Source organism: Leopardus geoffroyi, chromosome A3 (genome assembly GCF_018350155.1).
Source record: "Leopardus geoffroyi isolate Oge1 chromosome A3, O.geoffroyi_Oge1_pat1.0, whole genome shotgun sequence".
NCBI lineage: Eukaryota > Metazoa > Chordata > Mammalia > Carnivora > Felidae > Leopardus > Leopardus geoffroyi.
Genome location: NC_059336.1, coordinates 12,022,414 through 12,042,156, shown reverse-complemented (window position 1 = coordinate 12,042,156; position 19,743 = coordinate 12,022,414). Strand labels below are relative to the sequence as shown.

Sequence of the window (19,743 nt, the reverse complement as noted above, 5' to 3'; positions counted from 1 at the left end):
TTCTTTCAGACAACTGCTGTGGTATTCACTTCCACTGACAGCTGTTCCAGGAGCTTCTGTTTTAGGTCTGTGGGTTTTGCTCTCTTCCCTCCCTGCCCCCATGACACACACTCTTTCACCCTCCCATCCCCCAACATATATGATCACTGTGGTTCACAAAATCCTTAGTATTTACACGGAAGGATTTATTCCTCAGATACTATTTGTAGCTAAGAAATGTGGAAGGTTAGGATTCCTTTTCTTTTCCTGCATAATTTTTTCCTGGAGTGACTGTTTCTGTTTGCTTAGTTGTTGTTGTTGTTGTTGTTGTTTTTTAAGTTTATTTATTTTGAGAGAGGGACAGAGAGAGCAAGTGAGTGCGGGAGGGGCAGAGAGAGAGAGAGAGAGAGAGCGAGAGAGAGAGAGAATCCCAAGCAGGCTCCGCACTGTGTCAGCACAGAGCTGGACTTGGGGCTGGAACTCACAAAGGCACTGTCAGCACGGAGGCCAGTGTGGGGCTCGAACTCATGAACCGTGAGATCATGACCTGAGCCAGAGTCGGACACCCAACCAACCGAGCCACCAGATGCCCGTTTGCTTAGCTTCATGTGGTGTCACGACTAAGCCGACACCGTGCCCTTTGCCACCACATTCCCGCTTAAGACATTCACGAGCCTCACGTCCTCCCTCAACTCTGTCATCCCAAAGAGGTCCTGCGCCTTCCGGCCAGTCTGGACTGGCTCCCCGCTGTGCCCGCTGTGCAGATGCCGCCCTGGGGTCTCCCCTCCCCTCTCAGCAGGTGTGAAACCTCACTTTTCCTCGGCTCGATTTCTCCCTCTTTCTCGCTGGAACACATCTCCCTCTGGCTTCCTAAGCAGGGGAAGGGAAGTACATCTGTTTCTCGTCTCTCTCCCTTGATCCATAGGCGGGCCGGGCTTACAGAATTCCGGGCTGGACACAATCCTCCCGGAGAACCGGGCAGGTGCTCGACTCCACGCCTCCTGCTGAACCTGGAGCCATTCCAATTCCGGGTCCCTGGAAAGGTGACCGGGAATTGCTTTCCCAGAGTGTGATGAACTTCCTCTGGGGTCAGGAAATGTTACATTTCTATTTTGGGGTCTATTCTCACCCGCTGTGTTGACCATTTGGTGGACCTTTACAATGTAGAAATTCATGTCCTCCTGTTCTAGAATTTGGGGGCAGGAAGAGTAGTATTTTTTTTTTTTAACGTTTATTTATTTTTGAGACAGAGAGAGACAGAGCATGAACGGGGGAGGGGCAGAGAGAGGGAGAGACACAGAATCGGAAGCAAGCTCCAGGCTCCGAGCCGTCAACCCAGAGCCCGACGCGGGGCTCGAACTCATGGACCGCGAGGTCGTGACCTGAGCTGAAGTCAGATGCTTAACAGACTGAGCCACCCAGACGCGCCCTGCACCCCCCACCCCAGCCTTTTAATGTTTATTTATTTACTTAGAGAGCACGTGTGAGTGGGGGAGGGGCAGAGAGAAGGAGAGAGAGAATTCCAAGCAGGCTCTGCCCTGTCAGATCAGAGCCTGATGCAGGGCTTGAACCCATGACCTGTGACATCAAGACCTGAGCTGAAATCAGGAGTTGGACACTTAACCGACTGAGCCCCCCGGGTGTCCCTCTCAACTCTTCTAACTCACCATCTTGCCACTTTTCTGCTCTGCCTTCTAAAAGGTTTCCTCGTTTTACCCAACCCTTCTTTTTAATTATCATTCCTGCTATTTTTTATTTTAACAAGTCCTTTTTACTTCTGAATGTCCGTTTCTTACAATATACTTCTTTTCATGTTTGCAATCCCTTTCCCCACACCCTCGAGAACGTATGTGATAGGTGTTCTGAGTTTTCTTCTCCCAGCGTGGCCTGTTTTCTCCTGATTTGCTGCTGCTTGTCCGTTTTGATTCCTAACACGGTCTTCCTTGGTTATCCACTAGTATTTCAGAGGGCACTAACCAGCTACCTGGCAGGGCTTGGACTGAGCTTCTGCGTTGCAGAATGTTCTGGCAAGAAGTCTGGTTTGGAAGCCTCCAGCGTCAGTTCCTTAGGGGCTTTCTTCTTGGTCCAATCAGATTCCCCAGAGAACTCTATTCTTTTATAAAGATTTTTTTAAAAGCAACCTCTATATCCAACACGGGGCTCGAACTCACAACCCTGAGATCAAGCGTTGCACGCACTTACCATCTGAGCCAGCCAGGTGTCCCTAGAGGACTCTGCTAACCTCCTGGCAGAATGGCGCAGTCCCTGCCACAGGCACACTGGGACTGAGGAGGAGAATAGGGCACCTAAGCCAAGCCAGGTGCTCTCAAGTTGGGGGGCCTCTGTCTTACCACCTCGGAGGGTTATCAAGTCTCTAGTTCTTTGCCAGGATAGGGGAGAATCTGGGTTTCTGACTGCTTTTTAAATAGCTTTCAATCTATCTTTACCTAGGCTGCCACTTTTAGTCTTATCTGCAAAAGTACTTAATATTGCTAATTCCTGAGCTTCTGGGGGATTCTGGGGTCATTATCGGCTTTCCCTGCAGCCGCATTATCAGTCAGTTTTCTTGGGTCTTTTGAGCCCTTTATCACTGGTCTGTCTGCTTTCCAACTTCCAAAATTTTTTGCTATGGTCTCCCTTCTTGTTCTCCTCATTCTTCAGGGTTTATGCCATTCAACACACACACACACACACACACACACACACACACACACACACACACTCTCTCTCTTTACTGTCATTTTAGTGAGGCTTTAGGAGTGTGGAGTTGATGCCTCTTTCCTGGGGATCTGTATGAAGGGGGCCCTCCAACTTCTTCTTATCTTTTTTTTTTACAGAAAAAGAAACCGTGTCTACACAACTGGTACAAGGAGACCTGGCCAGTGCATGGGTAACTCTGGCTTAGTGATCTTTCCATTACACTGTACTATTTTTCCAGAGTATTAAAATCTCTCTTACCGATCCTCGGGGATTCATGCAGCTTCTACGAAATTAAAACTTTCTACTCAAACTCACTTTTGTACCCGAGAATTATACAATCTTCAACTCATATTTTTTTTAAAAACACTGAGATGGTTTCCAAGAATCAAACAGTGAGTAACTACAGGGAATCCTTTTATACAGGCACAGGGCTATGTACTCTATAAGCGCTCACAGGACACAACTCAGTGAGCGTTGACTTGAAGAGAATTAAATTTCTTAATAGGGGAGGAAAGGAACAAAATGCTTTCTGTCCTTTTCACTAGCAGCTTTCCTGAAAAACACCAAGCCTGCATCATATCGCCAAAAACAAAGCCAGCACGAACCCTAAAGGCAAAATCACATTTACAAAAGAAATGAGTTCAAAAGTCCTCAGCTCATACATGTACACCTGTCCTGAACTGATCCTTTTTGAAAGTATTAACATTTCAAAAAGCTCTGTCAAGCACCTCCAATACTAATCATTACTCTGGATAATCCTGATTCTACTTCTTAATCATGTATATATATATGTAGATATATGTAGCTATACATACGTGTGTGTGTTTAAATCTATAAACGATTCTCTTTAAGAAAAGCTTTCATGTGTACTAGAAAATGTGTATTTTGTGATATGTACATGTGCAGAGGGAGAAGCTTCTTCAAAACAGCATCACAGTAATTACATTTGCCTCTCTGAAGGAGAAGAAATTCCCAGGGGCAACATAATAGCATTTTCATAAGCAAATAATAGTAATAAAACACACACACAGAAGAGAATAAGAATTCTGGGCAATGACAGAACCAAGCTTTAGAACTACAGCCTAAACCGGAAAGAAGAAGAAAAAAGATAAAACTTACCATGATGTAGGAGAAGAGACAAGACACTTTCTAAACCTAATGATCCTATAAAGCCCCTTCTACTCTCTTCAAACACTAACGAACCCAGTAGCAACGAGCATGAAACAAACAAGACCACATCAACATCACTCATTTTTTCCCTTCTGATTACTATATTAATAAACTATTTTTTTAACCCCCACAAATAAACAACTCCTAAGTAGAAGTAACCTTGCCCTACACCGTGAGGGGAAAAAAGGCCCACAAAAACCTTCATTTCCTCATTTCTAACTTTAAATTTTTTACATAAACATTTAAGTAAAATCTGCTTTCTCACCGGTAGAAACCTTTCAAAGAAGTGGAAGGGGCAGAGGAAACTAGCTGCTCGTGACCTGGTGAAACTATGTAGTTACCGTGGGTGCCCAGTCCTCCTCTCCAGCTGCCCAGAAACGGGTGCTTCCAAATGACAGCTTCTTCCTCTTTCTTTTTTTGAAGACTTTATTTTTAAGTGACCTCTACACCCATCGTGGGGCTGGAACTCACAACCCCGAGATGAAGGGTCCCACGGTGCTGACTGGGCCAGCCAGGAGCCCCTTCCTCTTCCTCTTCCTCTCTGCTGAATGAGGGAGGGAGCAGCTGGGCGGGAAAACAAGCTGGCTGACTTTCTCTGGCCGAGGCTTTGTGTTTTACGTCGAATCTGTTTTAAATCAGGACATATTCTTCCAGCAAAGGAGATAGAAAGGCAAAGAAGGTACTGTTTTTGCATTTATAAGACGGGAAAACAGCAGACAGCCTTCGTACCTACAAATTCAGATGGCCTGCTTACTCAACTTTGCTTTCCACCAGTGCTTTGGCAGCCACGCCTGCACATTAGAATCGTCTACGAAGCTTGTAAAAACCCCAATAACACACAGGCTATTTCCCAGACTGATGAAGTAAGAACCTCTGGGGGAGGGGTGCAGGCACTGGTCACCCCTGGGAGTTTCCAATGTGCACTCAGGTTGGCATGGCTACCCCAGTGTTTAGGAGGGGCAAACATCTGCCTTCTCCCTTATCTTGCCAAATCCAGTTGAGCTGGCACTGGGAAACGCTGACCAAGAGATTCCAGGAAGAACCACCACTTTCCCCTTCCATTTGAGAAAAGACCAAACACTTCCCTCTCTGCTTGAAAAATGTGGAAATGTGTATATACTAGAAAGATGTCATCAGAACAAGTATCTGTAAAATACAAAGAATTCGCATTTTTCACAAGTTAACAGGCCTAAGGATGACCTTGCACCTGCTGGGTGAGTAGACACAAGGAAGACCATGGACTGAGCACCCAAAAACCAGACAGAAAGAGGGGCGCCTGGGTGGCTTAGTCGGTTAAGCATCTGACTCTTGATTTCAGCTCAGGTCATTATCTCGTGGTTCATGGGTTCGAGCCCTGCATCAGGCTCCATGCTGACAGTGTGGAGCCTGCTTGCGATTCTCTCTCTCGTTCTCTCTCTGCCCCTCCCCTGCTCGTATGAGCGCATGCACTCTCTCTCTCAAAATAAACAAACTTAAAAAAATTTTCTTTTCATAAAAAATAAAGAAAAACAACAACCAGAGATAAAGAGGTTAAGAATATCTAGCTCACTGAATCTATTACACAGTGCCCTGGCAATGACTTTATTCACTTTATTTGCCTATGGCAACAGACCTGTTTCTAAGGATGTGGACAAGAGAACATTTTTCTGAGCACATGACTATAAAGGGGTTGGGGCTGTAAGTGTGGGAAGGTTTGTGTGCATGTGCGGACACACGTGTGTACAGAGGCAAGAAATCTCCCTCTGGGTAAAAGTTACTAAGTAGAATGGCACCTGCAAACTCATATTTAAGGATGAGAAAGGCCCGGTCCCCCAACCACTCACCTCATTTATAAAACTAAGAGGGTGGGGACACCCTGGCTGACAGTCAGAGGAATGTGTGACTCTTGATCTCAGAGTCATGGGTTTAAGCCCCCATATCGGGCATAGAGATCACTAAAAAAGTAATAAATAAACTCAAAAAAAATCCTAAGTGGCTAGAAGAGATGAACCCAGATGACCCATTCTGATGTCAATGTTCTTTGAGCATCTCCCCTACTGCTCACAGTAAATTCTGCAGGATTCCTGAGATCACACACACACATGGCACCGAGAAGCCTCCTCTCCAGGTTATTATTACTTCAGGTGTATCTCCTGGCTCACAGTCCTGATCCTGACAAGTGCATTCTTTTTTTTAAAAAAATTTTTTTTAATGTTTATTCATTTTTGAGAGAGACAGAGACAGAATGCGAGTGGGTTGGGGCGGAGAGAGAGGGGGACACAGAATCTGAAGCAGGCTCCAGGCCCTGAGCTGTCCGCACAGAGCCTGACGCGGGGCTCGAAATCACAAGCTGTGAGATCATGACCTGAGCCAAAGCCGGACGCTCAACCGACTGAGTCACCCAGGCGCCCCTGACAAGTGCATTCTTATTGGACAATCACCACTCTGGCTTTCAAGGATAAAGCCAGCATTATTTAAATGCCACACTAAGCTTTTTAGCTACACTTGGCCTAATGAAAGCCTTTGAAGATGGGCATGGGCCCCAGCACTGTGTCCAGGGTGGGGCAGTGGAGCTCGTGGGCCACCTCCGTCCTGCTACCCTTGTCAAGCCCGTGGTGGGAGTGGTGGGGTCAGAAATGACAGTCACCCACTATCTCAGCAGGATCAGGTCGAGAGTGCCCTCTCTGCCTGGCACTGCTTTGAAATGAATAAAAATGGTGGGTTTTCACTGGATACCTTTCCAATGAAATGATATTTCCTCTTTAATACTCACTCCCCAAGGATGTGCCAGGAACATGGAAGCCAATTAGGATGGTAATCTCAGAATTAGGTTACAACACTTAAGTGTTTTCTTGTTAAATCTATTCACTCACACACTCAAAAACCACTTCCGGAGGGCCTTCTGTGTGCTAGGCAGTGTGCAATGTGCTGGGGCTACCAGACCAGAGAGGCCGCGAAGGCTGCCGGCATCCGGAGGTCAGCAAGCCCTACCCCACAGCCACACCAAGCCCTGTATTTTACCTTCTCATCCCTAAAGTGGGAACACGGCAGTCGCCTTACTGAGTTCCTATGACGAGTCCATGAGACAGTGCAAGTGTCGAGCGCATAGTAACACAGCCCCTGACAGCTAAAGACTTCCAATCTTTAAGGGAAACAGACACCATGGACACAAAATGGGTGATTATTCCCACCAAAGGGATGCCGGGAAGAATTATTTTGGTCTATGACAATTTGAAAATAAACACACGCAAAGTCAAACCACAATGGGTCCCTGGATACGTCTTCCGAGGGCACAACTTGGTTTTCAAGGACAATCACCCCTAGGGTGATTAGTGAGATCCTGTGCTTGTAGGGAGGGCAGCTGCCTGTGGCCCTCTAACTTCTGAGAGAGAACAGACTAACTCACCAAATGCCCAGATGGACGTCCCAGTATCATCTAACTTTGGAGAGGCATGGAGACTTGGACCGGATAAATGTCATGACAGCACAAATGTTCCTTTTTTCCTGACTGATTCATCAGGGGGAAGGCTGATGAGTAGTCAAAGGACTCCCTAGTTTCATCACACAACGAAAAGCAGGTTTGGGGCAGGGTTCGGGCAAAGTCACCTGAACAAGTCACTCCAACGCTTCTAAGATTATTTGTGCTACCTGTGCAAAATGGAAGTAACATAAAATCCTGTCCACCTGACAGGACCATGCTTGAGTCAAGGGTGATGATGTGTGAGCAGATTATTTGCAAAATCTAATGTCATACACGATGAATTAGGAAAGTGTGCTCAGCCTTCTCTCATGCCTTTAGAAACTGTATGGATTCCTCTTCCAGATCTGGTTCAGGGCTCAGGCCAATTGTTTAATGAAACCACAATTTGGCCGAAAAGCTCTGAAAAGCCAATCACTTGCTCTTTGCAAACAAGAAGAAAGGAAGTATTAAAGCTTTGGTTTGCTAACTGTAGTCCTTTGTTGCTAAGTTGGCCAGCAGGCCAGACTGATGATAAACAAGGATGTGGTCAATTCTTTTAAGGATTTCACTTCCCTTTGAGAGGCAATGCTTTCTCCCGAGATCCCAAGCACCACAGAATTTTCATTTGCAGTGTTTGCAAAGCAACTTCACATTCTACAGTGAGCTCTGGACAATCTCAGAACTTAGAGAAGGCTGATTTGGAGGCAAGAATATTTCTTCAACTATACTCATTTTATGATACTGCACTAGGCTTGAGTGAAATTGGTAACAAAGCCACAGGAAAGCACATTGGGTCTCAGTTAAAGAAATACAAAGGCAAATCATAAATGCTTAGCAAAATAAAATCTCGGGGGTGTCTATTTTTTAAATAAAATACATCCCTGGCCAGACAAGAGACGCCTCACGACCGTCCCATTTAACCATCTGGAAATACTTTCTATGTTCAATTTTTGGAGGAGTTAAAAAGAGAGACCAAAAAGACAGCTTTCAAAGGTGAAGAACTTGCTGTGTATAGCCTTTATAAAAATAGTTAAGAGTCAAAACCATGATTCAGGAACAAGCTCTTTTCATATAATGTTAGGCAAGCCATCTAACCTCTGTGTTCTTTTTTCCTCTTTATATAATTAGTGCTTGTAAGATAATAAAAGCCACAGGTAAAAGTTCCAAAAGACTGAGAAGGCAGAAATGTTCACTCTTACGTCCATCACTGCTATCTTTAGCTGAATAGTCTCAAAAGCTTTCTGCAAAGCTGAAGGATTCTGACTACCAAACTCAGCCACGTAGCTGGAATTAAACCACAGGATGAAAACCACACCTGACTAGGGAAGATAAACCAGGCAAACTATTGAACATTTCTTCCAGAAGTGGCTGTTAATTTGCGGAGGCTGTCCCAGATGACATGATTATTATGAAATGGAAATCTGTTAAGTCTCAAAGCACTCATAACCAACGAGGTAAGCAAGTCCTATGGGGCTGGCGAAATTCAAGCACAGTCCAACAGGAAGAACAGAGTTGGAGCAACTCTTCCTGTTGGGCAACCACGGCCAGATTTACTTTGAAAATACCGTGGACCACCACTACGTGCAACTAACGAGACAAAACCAACCCACCAACCAACCAACCAGCCAACCAACCAACCAACCAACCCCACAACGTTGAGCCATAAAATAAGCAAGTGTAAGGAAGTCCAACCAAGTTCTGTTTTTCCTCGTTGGCTGTATGGAACATTTTTTTAAATCAAATTCTTTCCAGAAACAACTGTTTTGCTGGTGTCCTAAACATAAGCTTAATTTTAGTCCCCTCTTAGAGGCTGAAAAAAGGGGTCTTAAAAGATATTCTTTACCCCCCCGACTCTGAAAAGTATCAGGAGCAAAACTGGAGTCATCCAGTCACCTTGAGTATAGTGTTGGCAACACGAACAAGGATTCATTTTGCAAGAACCTCTTTTTTAGGAAGAAGGGAAGGCTCAGCCAAACCTTCTCTCTTTTACAATGCACTTTTTCTCATCAAAAATAATTATTCGAACCAAATTTACCTCTCTGGGGAGGAGACATTCTAATCAGACCATCTCTTGACTAAAAATATACCTGAGTCATTCACGCTGCTGTTCCTCTTGGCATAAGCACTCCGAACCACCTGCTCATAAACCTGAGCTCCGATGGTTCTCATGTTGTCCCGGATCAGAATGCCTTGAGCCTGCATCATGAAGAGGTAGGTGTTCACTGCAGAAAACAGAAGAGAAGGGGAAAAGAGGTGAATTCAAAAGCCATCATGAAAACAAAACAAAATAAACACACATACTTTGGCTCACTTGCTTTCCTTCTTTAAAAAAGTTTTTTCAGGGGCGCCTGGGTAGCTCAGTTGGTTAAGCATCCAACTCTTGCTTTCAGCTCAGGTCATGATCTCATGGTTCATGGGTTTGGGCCCTACATCGGGCTCTGTGCTGACAGCACGGAGTCTGCTTGGGATTCTGTCTCCCTCTCTCTCTGTCCCTCCCCTGCTCGCTCTCTATCTCTCTTTCAAAAAAAAAACAAAATAAAAAAACAAATAAACAAATAAACATTAAAAAACAAAAACAAAAACAAAAAAAACCACTTTTTTCAGCTCTGAAACCCCCAAATGCCTTAACTCTATTTTTCATCCTGGGCTCTATGTTCCTAAGACACCAACATTCCTTGGGTAGCTGAGTAGGACTAAGGGGGCATTTCTGTCAATATTCAGCAGCTTGAGGAAAAAAACCCAAACACATAAATTACAAAAATTACATTCCACCAGGTCTTCAAACAGCCAATCGGTATTCTAGCACTGTGATGATCACAAAACCTTTAATTTAAAGAAGATCTCATCTCGCTTTAAGTTCACCTTCTCAACACTCACTGGCTATGAAAGGAAACCACTGACCGCTCTGCCTACTGCAAACACTTAGGTCCAGGTCTGGTCTTGGCAACCTTCTGAAAGTGGTGTACTAAGGTCCAGCTACTTTTCTCTGGGGGGATTTGGAGAGAAACAGAAGACAGTGAAAGACTGCCAGCAGCCTGACTACCCACCCACCCCAGCCCCGAAGTCCAAAGCAAATGGGAAACGAGCAGGCTGCTTGGTCCGCGTGCAACGGAAACGCACTCCCTTCGTAGTATACACGAGTAGTGAGCTACGGTGCGGCATGCCCGAGACACGTATGTCAATGACCCTCAATAAGACCAAACCAAAGCAGAAAACATAATCGTGACACACGATCATTCGCATTGACTGCCCAATCATCGTCATCTCTGGGGAGTGAGCTCCACTTGTGTTTTCTGCAAGTGTCTCTGAGATGTCAAACTGGGGAGTCACAATTACGCGCGAGCACAGCGCCGGCATTCCCTGTGCAATCTCAACTACCAAGTCATCCGTTTCCAAGAAATGGTAAGGTTTCAAGACACACATTTGCAAATCTGAACTCCGGCCTGCGCTGGAGACCCTCTGAACACGTGGCTGCCCTCCCACCAAGCCCCAGGCAGGTCCGCTACGTCTGGACCACTCGGCCAACCTCGATGCACGTGGCCTCAGGCTGTCCTGGCTCTCGCAGGAGACGTGTTTTGTTGACACTGCTTCACCATTATCATCTCGGTGTCCTGCACACAATGGGCAGTAAATAAGGGCTAAATGGATGAAGCGGAGAAGTCAATTTATTGTATTTCAGGCTACTGTGTTCGCTGCTTGCACTGGTGACAGGGGTGGGGATGGGGACGGACCATCGGGCACAGCTCTCCATGAAAAACCCCAGGTGGCCCGTGTTAAACAGGGACATAAAACACTGCAGAAGATTTCAATGATCCCGAAGGTATATCCGGAGCCAGAAAATAATAAACAAATTAAAAATAAAGTCAATGTTCAGAATGCTTTCGGGAGAAATTAAGTAGTTTCAGTGTAGGCCTTGCACCGACAGGAAGACAACCACACGTTAACTTCTGGCATCAGCAGAGAGGAGATCAGAGTGTTTATTCTCTATAGTCAGAGGAGTTACGGCAAAAGATGCCTTCAAATCCTTTAAAAAGTGTAATTCCGTGAAGCCTCTGAAAGCAAGAGTCACATCCCACTTTCTTTTTACGGCAGGTAGACAGCACAATGCCCAGTCACAGGAGGTAGGCAGTCCAGAAATATCCCTAAACAGAAGATGTAAAGTCCATCCAGTAATAAATTTCTAATGTAGTTTCATGGTATCTTTTATTATTATAATATGTACATTATACATATTATATATAACTGCCTTGAAATCTTCCTTCCATCCCCAACATACTACTAAACCAGCTGTCTTCAATAACATAGAAACAAATATTAATTAAACTTTGTGTGTAAAGCTGTTAGTTCGTGGGCACTGCAAAAAATCACTGCTTTCCTCTCCCTAAATTTCACAATCTTCTCGGTGCCTGTTATCTCCTACACTGCAAAGGACACTGTTCTTGGCCCCTCTTTTAAATTCTCTCCCTTTCTTTGTTCTGGAATCCCAAGGGCAGGATTCCTCTGGGGCAGTTCTCAAACTTTTCCCTGCCCACCACCTTGCAGAGCTACTTGGAGCCTGAGTGGGGCCCATGAATTTGCACTTGTAGCAACCTCACAGGCGATACCAGTGTGGGGGTCTGAGGACATTTCCAGAACCAGGGCTCTAGGGATGTGCAGCTACATAATAAATAGTTAAGTTGCATTCACTGAGCACTTCATTACATAATTCTTTATCTCATTTAATCCTCATAATTATCCTAAGAGGCAAGTAAGAACTATTCAACTTACAGTCAGTTTCTAGACTTCAGGTTCTCTATGCAGCTTCACCAAGGTCAGCTGAGCCACGGACCCACACAGGTGCACCCATGCTCAGAGGACTGAGCTTTAGGACTTTGCTCTAGCCAACACCTCTCGCTCAAAGACTTCAGGTACCCACGTGGCTTACACGATTCCTGTTAAGGAGCTAGCTTTCCAGTCTTTATCTCCTACACAAAGCTGCCAGATGGATCTTTCTTAATTACAGATTTATCCACACTGCTCCTGCTCAAAAGCCTTCCATCCGGGGGCTTCTGCGCTCCTGTCTACCATGCAAATCTCATTAATCCTTCAATTCCCAGTTACACACTTCTTTAGTCCTCCTCGAATTTCTGTGGTACTGTTACAGATTATCAAAAATCTGCCCTTTGTTTATATTTTGTCTTAGTTTCCTAACAACTGTCTCATGTGTTGGTCTTCCCATTCAAATAACAAATTTACTCAAACCACCTATTAAGGCTTTTTCTAATTATCTACAGGAATTAGCACAATGCTGGGGGGGGGGGGGGGGAAACAAGACCGAGGAGATACATTTTGCCAACCAAAAGAAAATAAACACGAATTCACAGACTCAAGATTGGATGAGATTTTGAAAAACACTCCTCAATCAATGAAACCAGAAGCTGGTTCTTTGAAAGAATTAACAAAACTGATAAACCCCTAGCCAGTTTGATCAAAAAGAAAAAGGAAAGGACCCAAATAAATAAAATCAAGAATGAAAGAGGAGAGATCACAACCAACACAGCAGAAATAAAAACAATAAGAGAATATTATGAGCAATTATATGCCAATAAAATGGGCAATCTGGGAGAAATGGACAAATTCCTAGAAACATATACACTACCAAAACTGAAACAGGAAGAAATAGAAAATTTGAACAGACCCATAACCAGTAAAGAAATTGAATTAGTAATCAAAAATCTCCCAAAAAACAAGAGTCCAGGGCCAGAGGTTTTCCAAGGGAATTCTACCAAACATTTAAGGAAGAGTTAACACCTATTCTCTTGAAGCTGTTCTAAAAAATAGAAATGGAAGGAAAACTTCCAAACTCTTTCTATGAAGCCAGCATTACCTTGATTCCAAAACCAGACAAGAGACCCCACTAAAAAGGAGAACTATAGACCAATTTCCCTAATGAACATGGATGCAGTAATCCTCAACAAGATAATAGCCAACCGGATCCAACAATACATTAAAAAAATTATTCACCACGACCAAGTGGGATTTATAACTGGGATGAAAAGCTGGTTCAATATCCACAAAACAATTAACGTGATTCATCACATCAATAAAAGAAAGGACAAGAACCATACGATCCTCTCAATAGATGCAAAGAAAGCATTTGACAAAATACAGCATCCTTTCTTGATAAAAACCCTCAAGAAAGTAAGGATAGAAGGAGCATACCTTGAGATCATAAAAGCCATATACGAAAGACCCAACACTAATATCATCCTCAATGGGGAAAAACTGAGAGCTTTCCCCCTAAGGCCAGGAACAAGACAGGGATGTCCACTCTCACCACTGTTATTCAACATAGTATTGGAAGTCTTAGCCTCAGCAATCAGACAACACAAAGAAATAAAAGGCATTCAAATCGGCCAGGAGGAGGTCAAACTTTCACTCTTCGCAGATGACATGATACTCTATATGGAAAACCCAAAAGATTCCACCAAAAAATTGCTAGAACTGATTTATGAATTCAGCAAAGTGGCAGTATATAAAATCAGTGCATAGAAATCGGTTGCATTCCTATACACCAACAATGAAACAACAGAAACAGAGAAATCAAGGAATCGATCCCATTTATCATTGCACCAAAAAGCATAAAATACCTAGGAATAAATCTAACCAAAGAGGTGAAAAATCTATACACTGAGAACTATAGAAAACTTATGAAAGAAATTGAAGAAGACACAAAAAATGGAAAAAGATTCCATTCTCCTGGAGAGGAAGAACAAACATTGTTAAAATGTCCATGCTACCCAAGCAATCTACATATTCAATGCAATCCCTACCAAAGTAACACCAGCATTCCTCACAAAGCTAGAACAAATAATCCTAAAATTTGTATGGAACCAGAAAAGACCCCTAATAGCCAAAGCAATCTTGAAAAAGAAAACCAAAGCAGGAGGCATCACAATCCCAGACTTCAAGCTATACTACAAAGCTGTAATCATCAAGACAGTATGCTACTGGCATAAGAACAGACTCTCAGATCAATGGAACCGAACAGAGAACCCAGAAATGGACCCACAAACGTATGGCCAACTAATCTTTGACAAAGCAGGAAAGAGTATCCAATGGAATAAAGACAGTCTCTTCAGCAAGTGGTGCTGGGAAAACTGGACAGCGACATGCAGAAGAATGAACCTGGACCACATTCTTACACCATACACAAAAATAAACGCAAAATGGATGAAAGACCTCAATGTAAGACAGGAAGCCATCAAAATCCTTGAGGAGAAAGCAGGCAAAAACCTCTTTGATCTTGCCCACAGCAACTTCTTAACTCAACACATCTCTGGAGGCAAGGGAAACAAAAGCCAAAATGAACTATTTCTGCACAGTGAAGGAAACCATCAGCAAAACTAAAAGACAATCGACAGAATGGGAGAAGATATTTGCAAATGACATATCAGATAAAGGGTTAGTATCCAAAATCTATAAAGAACTTATCAAACTCAACACCCAAAAAACAAATCATCTAGTGAAGAAATGGGCAAAAGACATGAATAGAAGCTTCTCAAAAGACATCCAGATGGCCAACTGGTTGAGCATGAAAAAATGCTCAACATCACTCATCATCAGGGAAAGACAAATCAAAACCACAGTGAGATACCCCCTCACACCTGTCAGAATGGCTCACATGAACAGCTCAGGCAACAACAGATGTTGGAGAGGATGCGGAGAAAGAGGATCTCTTTTGCACTGCTGGTGGGAATGCAAACTGGTGCAGCCGCTCTGGAAAACAGTATGGAGGTTCCTCAAAAAACTAAAAATAGAACTGCCCTACGACCCAGCAATTGCACTACTAGGCATTTATCCAAGGGATACAGGTGTGCTGTTTCAAGGGGCACGTGCACCCCCATGTTTACAGCAGCACTATCAACAATAGCCAAAGTATGGAAAGAGCCCAAATGTCCATCGATGGATGAATGGATAAAGAAGATGTGGTATATACATACAATGGAGTATTACTCGGCAATCAAAAAGAATGAAATCTTGCCATTTACAACTACATGGATGGAACTAGAGGGTATTATGCTAAGCAAAATTAGTCAGAGAAAGACAAATATCATAGGACTTAACTCATTTGAGGACTTTAAGAGACAAAACAGATGAACACAAGGGAAGGGAAGCAAAAATAATATAAAAACAGGGAGGGGGACAAAACATAGGAGACTCTTAAATATGGAGAGCAAAGAGAGGGTTACTGGAGGGGTTGTGGGAGGAAGGATGGGCTAATTGGGTAGGGGGCATTAGGGTATCTACTCCTGAAATCATTGTTGCACTATATGCTAACTAATTTGGAGGTAAATTTAAAAAATAAAATTATAAAAAAAAACAGAAAAGAAAAACACTCTTCAAGACCACTTAATACTTCCACACCAACCCAAAAGCTGTGCCTTCCAAGAAGACTGAATCAGTATGTAAAACAGAGCCATCTTCAAAGAAAATCCTGCTTTGAGTTGGGTCCAAAATGTTTCCGAATCACTTTTACCCACTGGTAAAATTCACATCTTCGTGAAGTAGATATCATCTTGATTTTTTATTTTAGATAAGGAAGTCAAGTCCTCCAGAAGTCATTTACCCAAGGTCATACAATCAGTGAAGTAAAAAACAGAGACAGGTGAGGTTAGGTAGTCTGTAACATTTTGATAAGCTTTTGGGAAAACAGTCCTTCCCAATAATATGGTCTTGATCAACAGTGGCTGAATCACAACTAAAAACAAAACAAAACAAACAAACAAAAAACAAATGAATTTATTTATTAGTATTGTTTTTTTTAACCTGATTTAAACTGGCACTCTGTTGTTGAGTCCTCCATTGTGTTAACAAGTATCTACTGAGCGCCTGCTTTCCTGGGTGCTTTTGACAGGCGGTACTAGGTCACTGGGGGCCAAGCATGAGTAAGACAACACAGAGTAAGGTACAGACACAATTAAACAATTATAATGCAGTGTGATAAATGTCAAAATAACATTTACTACAAATTCAGGCATACTGTTAACTTTTTTACACTTTCACAAGAAACCCTAATTATTATCCAGCCCCAGTATCTAGGTTAAGGGATCTCTTATGACCATAAAGCAGTTGAGAAAAATGAGCCCCATTCGGGTGCACACAATTGGAAATTTCCATCCCCATGCCAGTGTAAGCAGCCTTGGGCCATGGCTTTAACTAGAGCGTTTCCGGAAGCAAAGCCCTGGGTCTCCTAAACCGGAAGACATACTCTCTCCTCTCCATTAGAATTCCGATCAGCCTCCACATCCTTATGAATCAGGTAAATGATTTTCACTTGAACACACACATTAATAAGTGACTGTGACTCATAAAAATTCCTTACAAGATCTGAAATTCCAGATTAGGAGCAAAATAATTTAAGGAAAAGACAAAATAACAGAAATCTACACATTTAGAGAGTTCATAATTTTTTTAGGCTTAACATGTGTGTCCTTAATGTTGGTTACATCTGGCTTGGTAAGCTAGAAGTAGAAAAAGAAAGCCATTCTTTTCCTGACCTCTCTTGGAGACCTGTGTCTTACCCCCAATACCCAAACACCCCAACACACACACACACACACACACACACACACACACACACACGCACACCCACAGCCCAATCTGCCTTCCCAGCTTTATTTTCCTAGTTGACACGCTATACATTTTCTTCTTTGTCTTGTCTAGGCTACTTCCCTCACTAGAATGTGAGCTCCCTGAGGGCAGGGAGCTATGCCCCTGGTTAGCTAGAACAACGTATCTCGAACAAGGAAGGTGCACAACAAATAATGTAAATAAGTGAATAAATGAGGACAACAAACAGAGGAATCTTCTGAATGAGGCTGTGCCCAAGGAGGTACAGACACGGGATTCTCAGCCCTTCTCTTATATTAGCCCTTACTCCTTTATGAGAGAAACCCAAAATGTTCCCCAAACTAACCTGTTCCTAAGAAAAGTTCCGCAATTCCTTTTCACCAACTGAGCAGAGCTGCCAAATTGATCAGTTCTTCCCCCCAAAAATGTTCTCTGGGACTCTCCTTCCTCATGAAGTTGGGGTTTTTTTTTCATGCTCCTAATATAACGCACGAGTTAATCAAAACCTTATACATTATTTGTAATAGAAAAACATTAGGAAGAACCTAAATGTGCATCCAAAAAAGACTGGTTGAATACATGACCATACACCTACGTGGATGGAGTACTAGGAGGCCATAAAGAAGAGTGAGGAACCATTAAAAATAGCCCTAAACTGGAAAGAACCCACAGGTCTATCTGCAGTAGAACAGATTAAAAAACTGTAGCTCATCTGAATCAGAATCTATACAGCAACCGGAATGAACTACAATTATGTGCGACCACACAGATGGGTCTCTCATACGTCACGTGGAGCAGAGAAACCAAAGAGCGTACATATCATTCCATGCACATGAAGTACAAAGTCAAAAACAGGCACAACTAGTCTACTGAGTAAGAAGTCAGGAGAACAGGTATCCTTGGAGTGGGCAGTGTGGTTGGAAGGGGGCTTCTGGTAACTTTTTAATTTCTTGACCTGGGTACTGTTTACATACTGTGTTCATTTTGTGAAACTTTATCAAGCTGTTCACTTATATTGCTTCACTTATTTGTGGATTTCATTAAATGTACCCTCCCCCCCCCCCCAAAAAGAATGAAGACAATCCGTGAACTGAATTTCAGGATATCCTGTTAAATAAATTAAAAAAAAAAAAAAAGCAAAGAGAAGTAACAGCATACACATGTGCACACGTGTGATTGTTTCTGATTGTTTAAGTAACAAGGTGAAACTTATACGCTTACATTTTTATAGAAAGAAACACATGAAAGGGAAGCCATTATATACCTATTATGTGCCAAGAACTGCCCTCCACTCTGCGGATAAACAGATCACCATAAATAAGATACAGTCCTTGTCACTGTCTGCAATGCAGGACCCAGGCAAGGAAACCTGTAACTAGTCCCGTTTCCAAGGGACAGGAGAGCAGCCACTAAATCCCTCTGTGAGGGCAGGGTCAGGAAAACAGTCTCAAGAAGAGGAGAGTCTGGAAGAGCACTGCATAGGTCTAGGCCAGGAAGAGGGCCCATGAGGACGAACGGGCACCAGGGGAGAAATATGTCTGAGGATCAAAGAGCAGCGCAGTATGGCTGGAATGAACGGTGTGTATGGCAAAACATGCGAGGAGGCCAGAAAAACAAAGGGGGTGAGATCACAAAGGGCTTTATGTGCTATATTTAGGGGCCTGACATTGAAGAAATGGTCTAGGGTCAGATTTCGGGTGGGCCAACTGGCAGGTATAGATCCAAACATATAAATTAGCCCTTACTCACTCATGGCTCCAGAAAAAGGACTCGTATTTTTAGTATCTACAACCTAAGTTCCTTAATCAAAGGAAGGAAATTCTTTGCATGAACTGACTAGGGCTCTGTGTGCAGAATCCCACTTGGTTATTAAAAGCTGGGTGTCCAGGAGCACCTGGGTGACTCAGTCGGTTGAGCGTCCAACTCTGGCTCCGGTCATGATCTCACGGTTCGTGGGTTCGAGCCCCACGTTGGGCTCTGTGCTGACAGCTCGGAGCCTGGAGCCTGGAGCCTGTTTCGGATTCTGTGTCTCCCTCTCTCTCTGACCCTCCTTTGCGCGCACGCTCTCTCTCTCTCTCTCAAAAATAAACATTGAAAAAAAAAAAAAGTTGGGTGTCTAAATCTTACCAAAGGCCATATTTTTGCTCTACGTGAAGCAGCGGGGGGAATGTCCTGTCTGCCAAAATCTGGGAAGCCAGCAGATGGAGTGAAGATGTCAGGATGGAAAGCTGGGGACTGCTAACACTAACCACAGCCAGGGAGAGCTGGCGCGGGGGGCGGGCACCTGACAGGCAAAGGTGCCACTTCCCACCGGAGCAGGCTGTCGGACCACGTGTTCTTTCCCTGGATTTACTCACACCGGGCATCTCTGCTCTGACCACCCTACCACCCTACAGACCACACAAATGTGTGACTTATAACAGTGTCAAGGACATTCCAGGAAAACACGGTGACAAATCTATGAACAGATTATACCCCATTAACCCCAATAGGGTTATACCCCATTCAGATGCCCACGCTCTCAATATAAAACGAAGGCCGGGGAAAGGGAACAGAAGCAGAAAAGGAATTAAAGACAGGAAAACAGGAAGGTTGCTCACTTCCTTTCCCTTCCCCCGTATGTAAGCAACACACACAAGATAACAGTGAAAATTAAGGGGAAACAAAGAACAGAGAGGTGTCATAGGAAGTTTGGACTTTGAGTTTTGCCAGAGTATCCGCAAAACCTGCGCCACCTTTTTGGACCAATATTTTCTGAGAAAAACCAGAACCTGAAAAATAACGGATCTCTACCACCAAAAACAGAGATTACCAGGGTTCACTGCTCCGCACAGAGGAGTTCT

The 19,743-nt window shown here is 43.6% G+C and overlaps 1 protein-coding gene across 2 annotated transcripts in view; it reads right to left on the bottom strand.

Moving 5' to 3' along the window:
* The window catches only part of B4GALT5 (beta-1,4-galactosyltransferase 5), a 77,415-nt gene that overhangs the window by 10,449 nt on the left and 47,223 nt on the right, over positions 1 to 19,743 (bottom strand). The window contains exon 2 of one of the 2 annotated variants that reach the window (XM_045444272.1): positions 9,376 to 9,510. In XM_045444272.1, the coding sequence (XP_045300228.1) occupies positions 9,376 to 9,510 (135 nt within the window). Of the gene's footprint in view, positions 1 to 4,114; positions 4,301 to 9,375; positions 9,511 to 19,743 lie in introns of those variants that run through there. The other variant, XM_045444273.1, reaches the window with a different exon arrangement.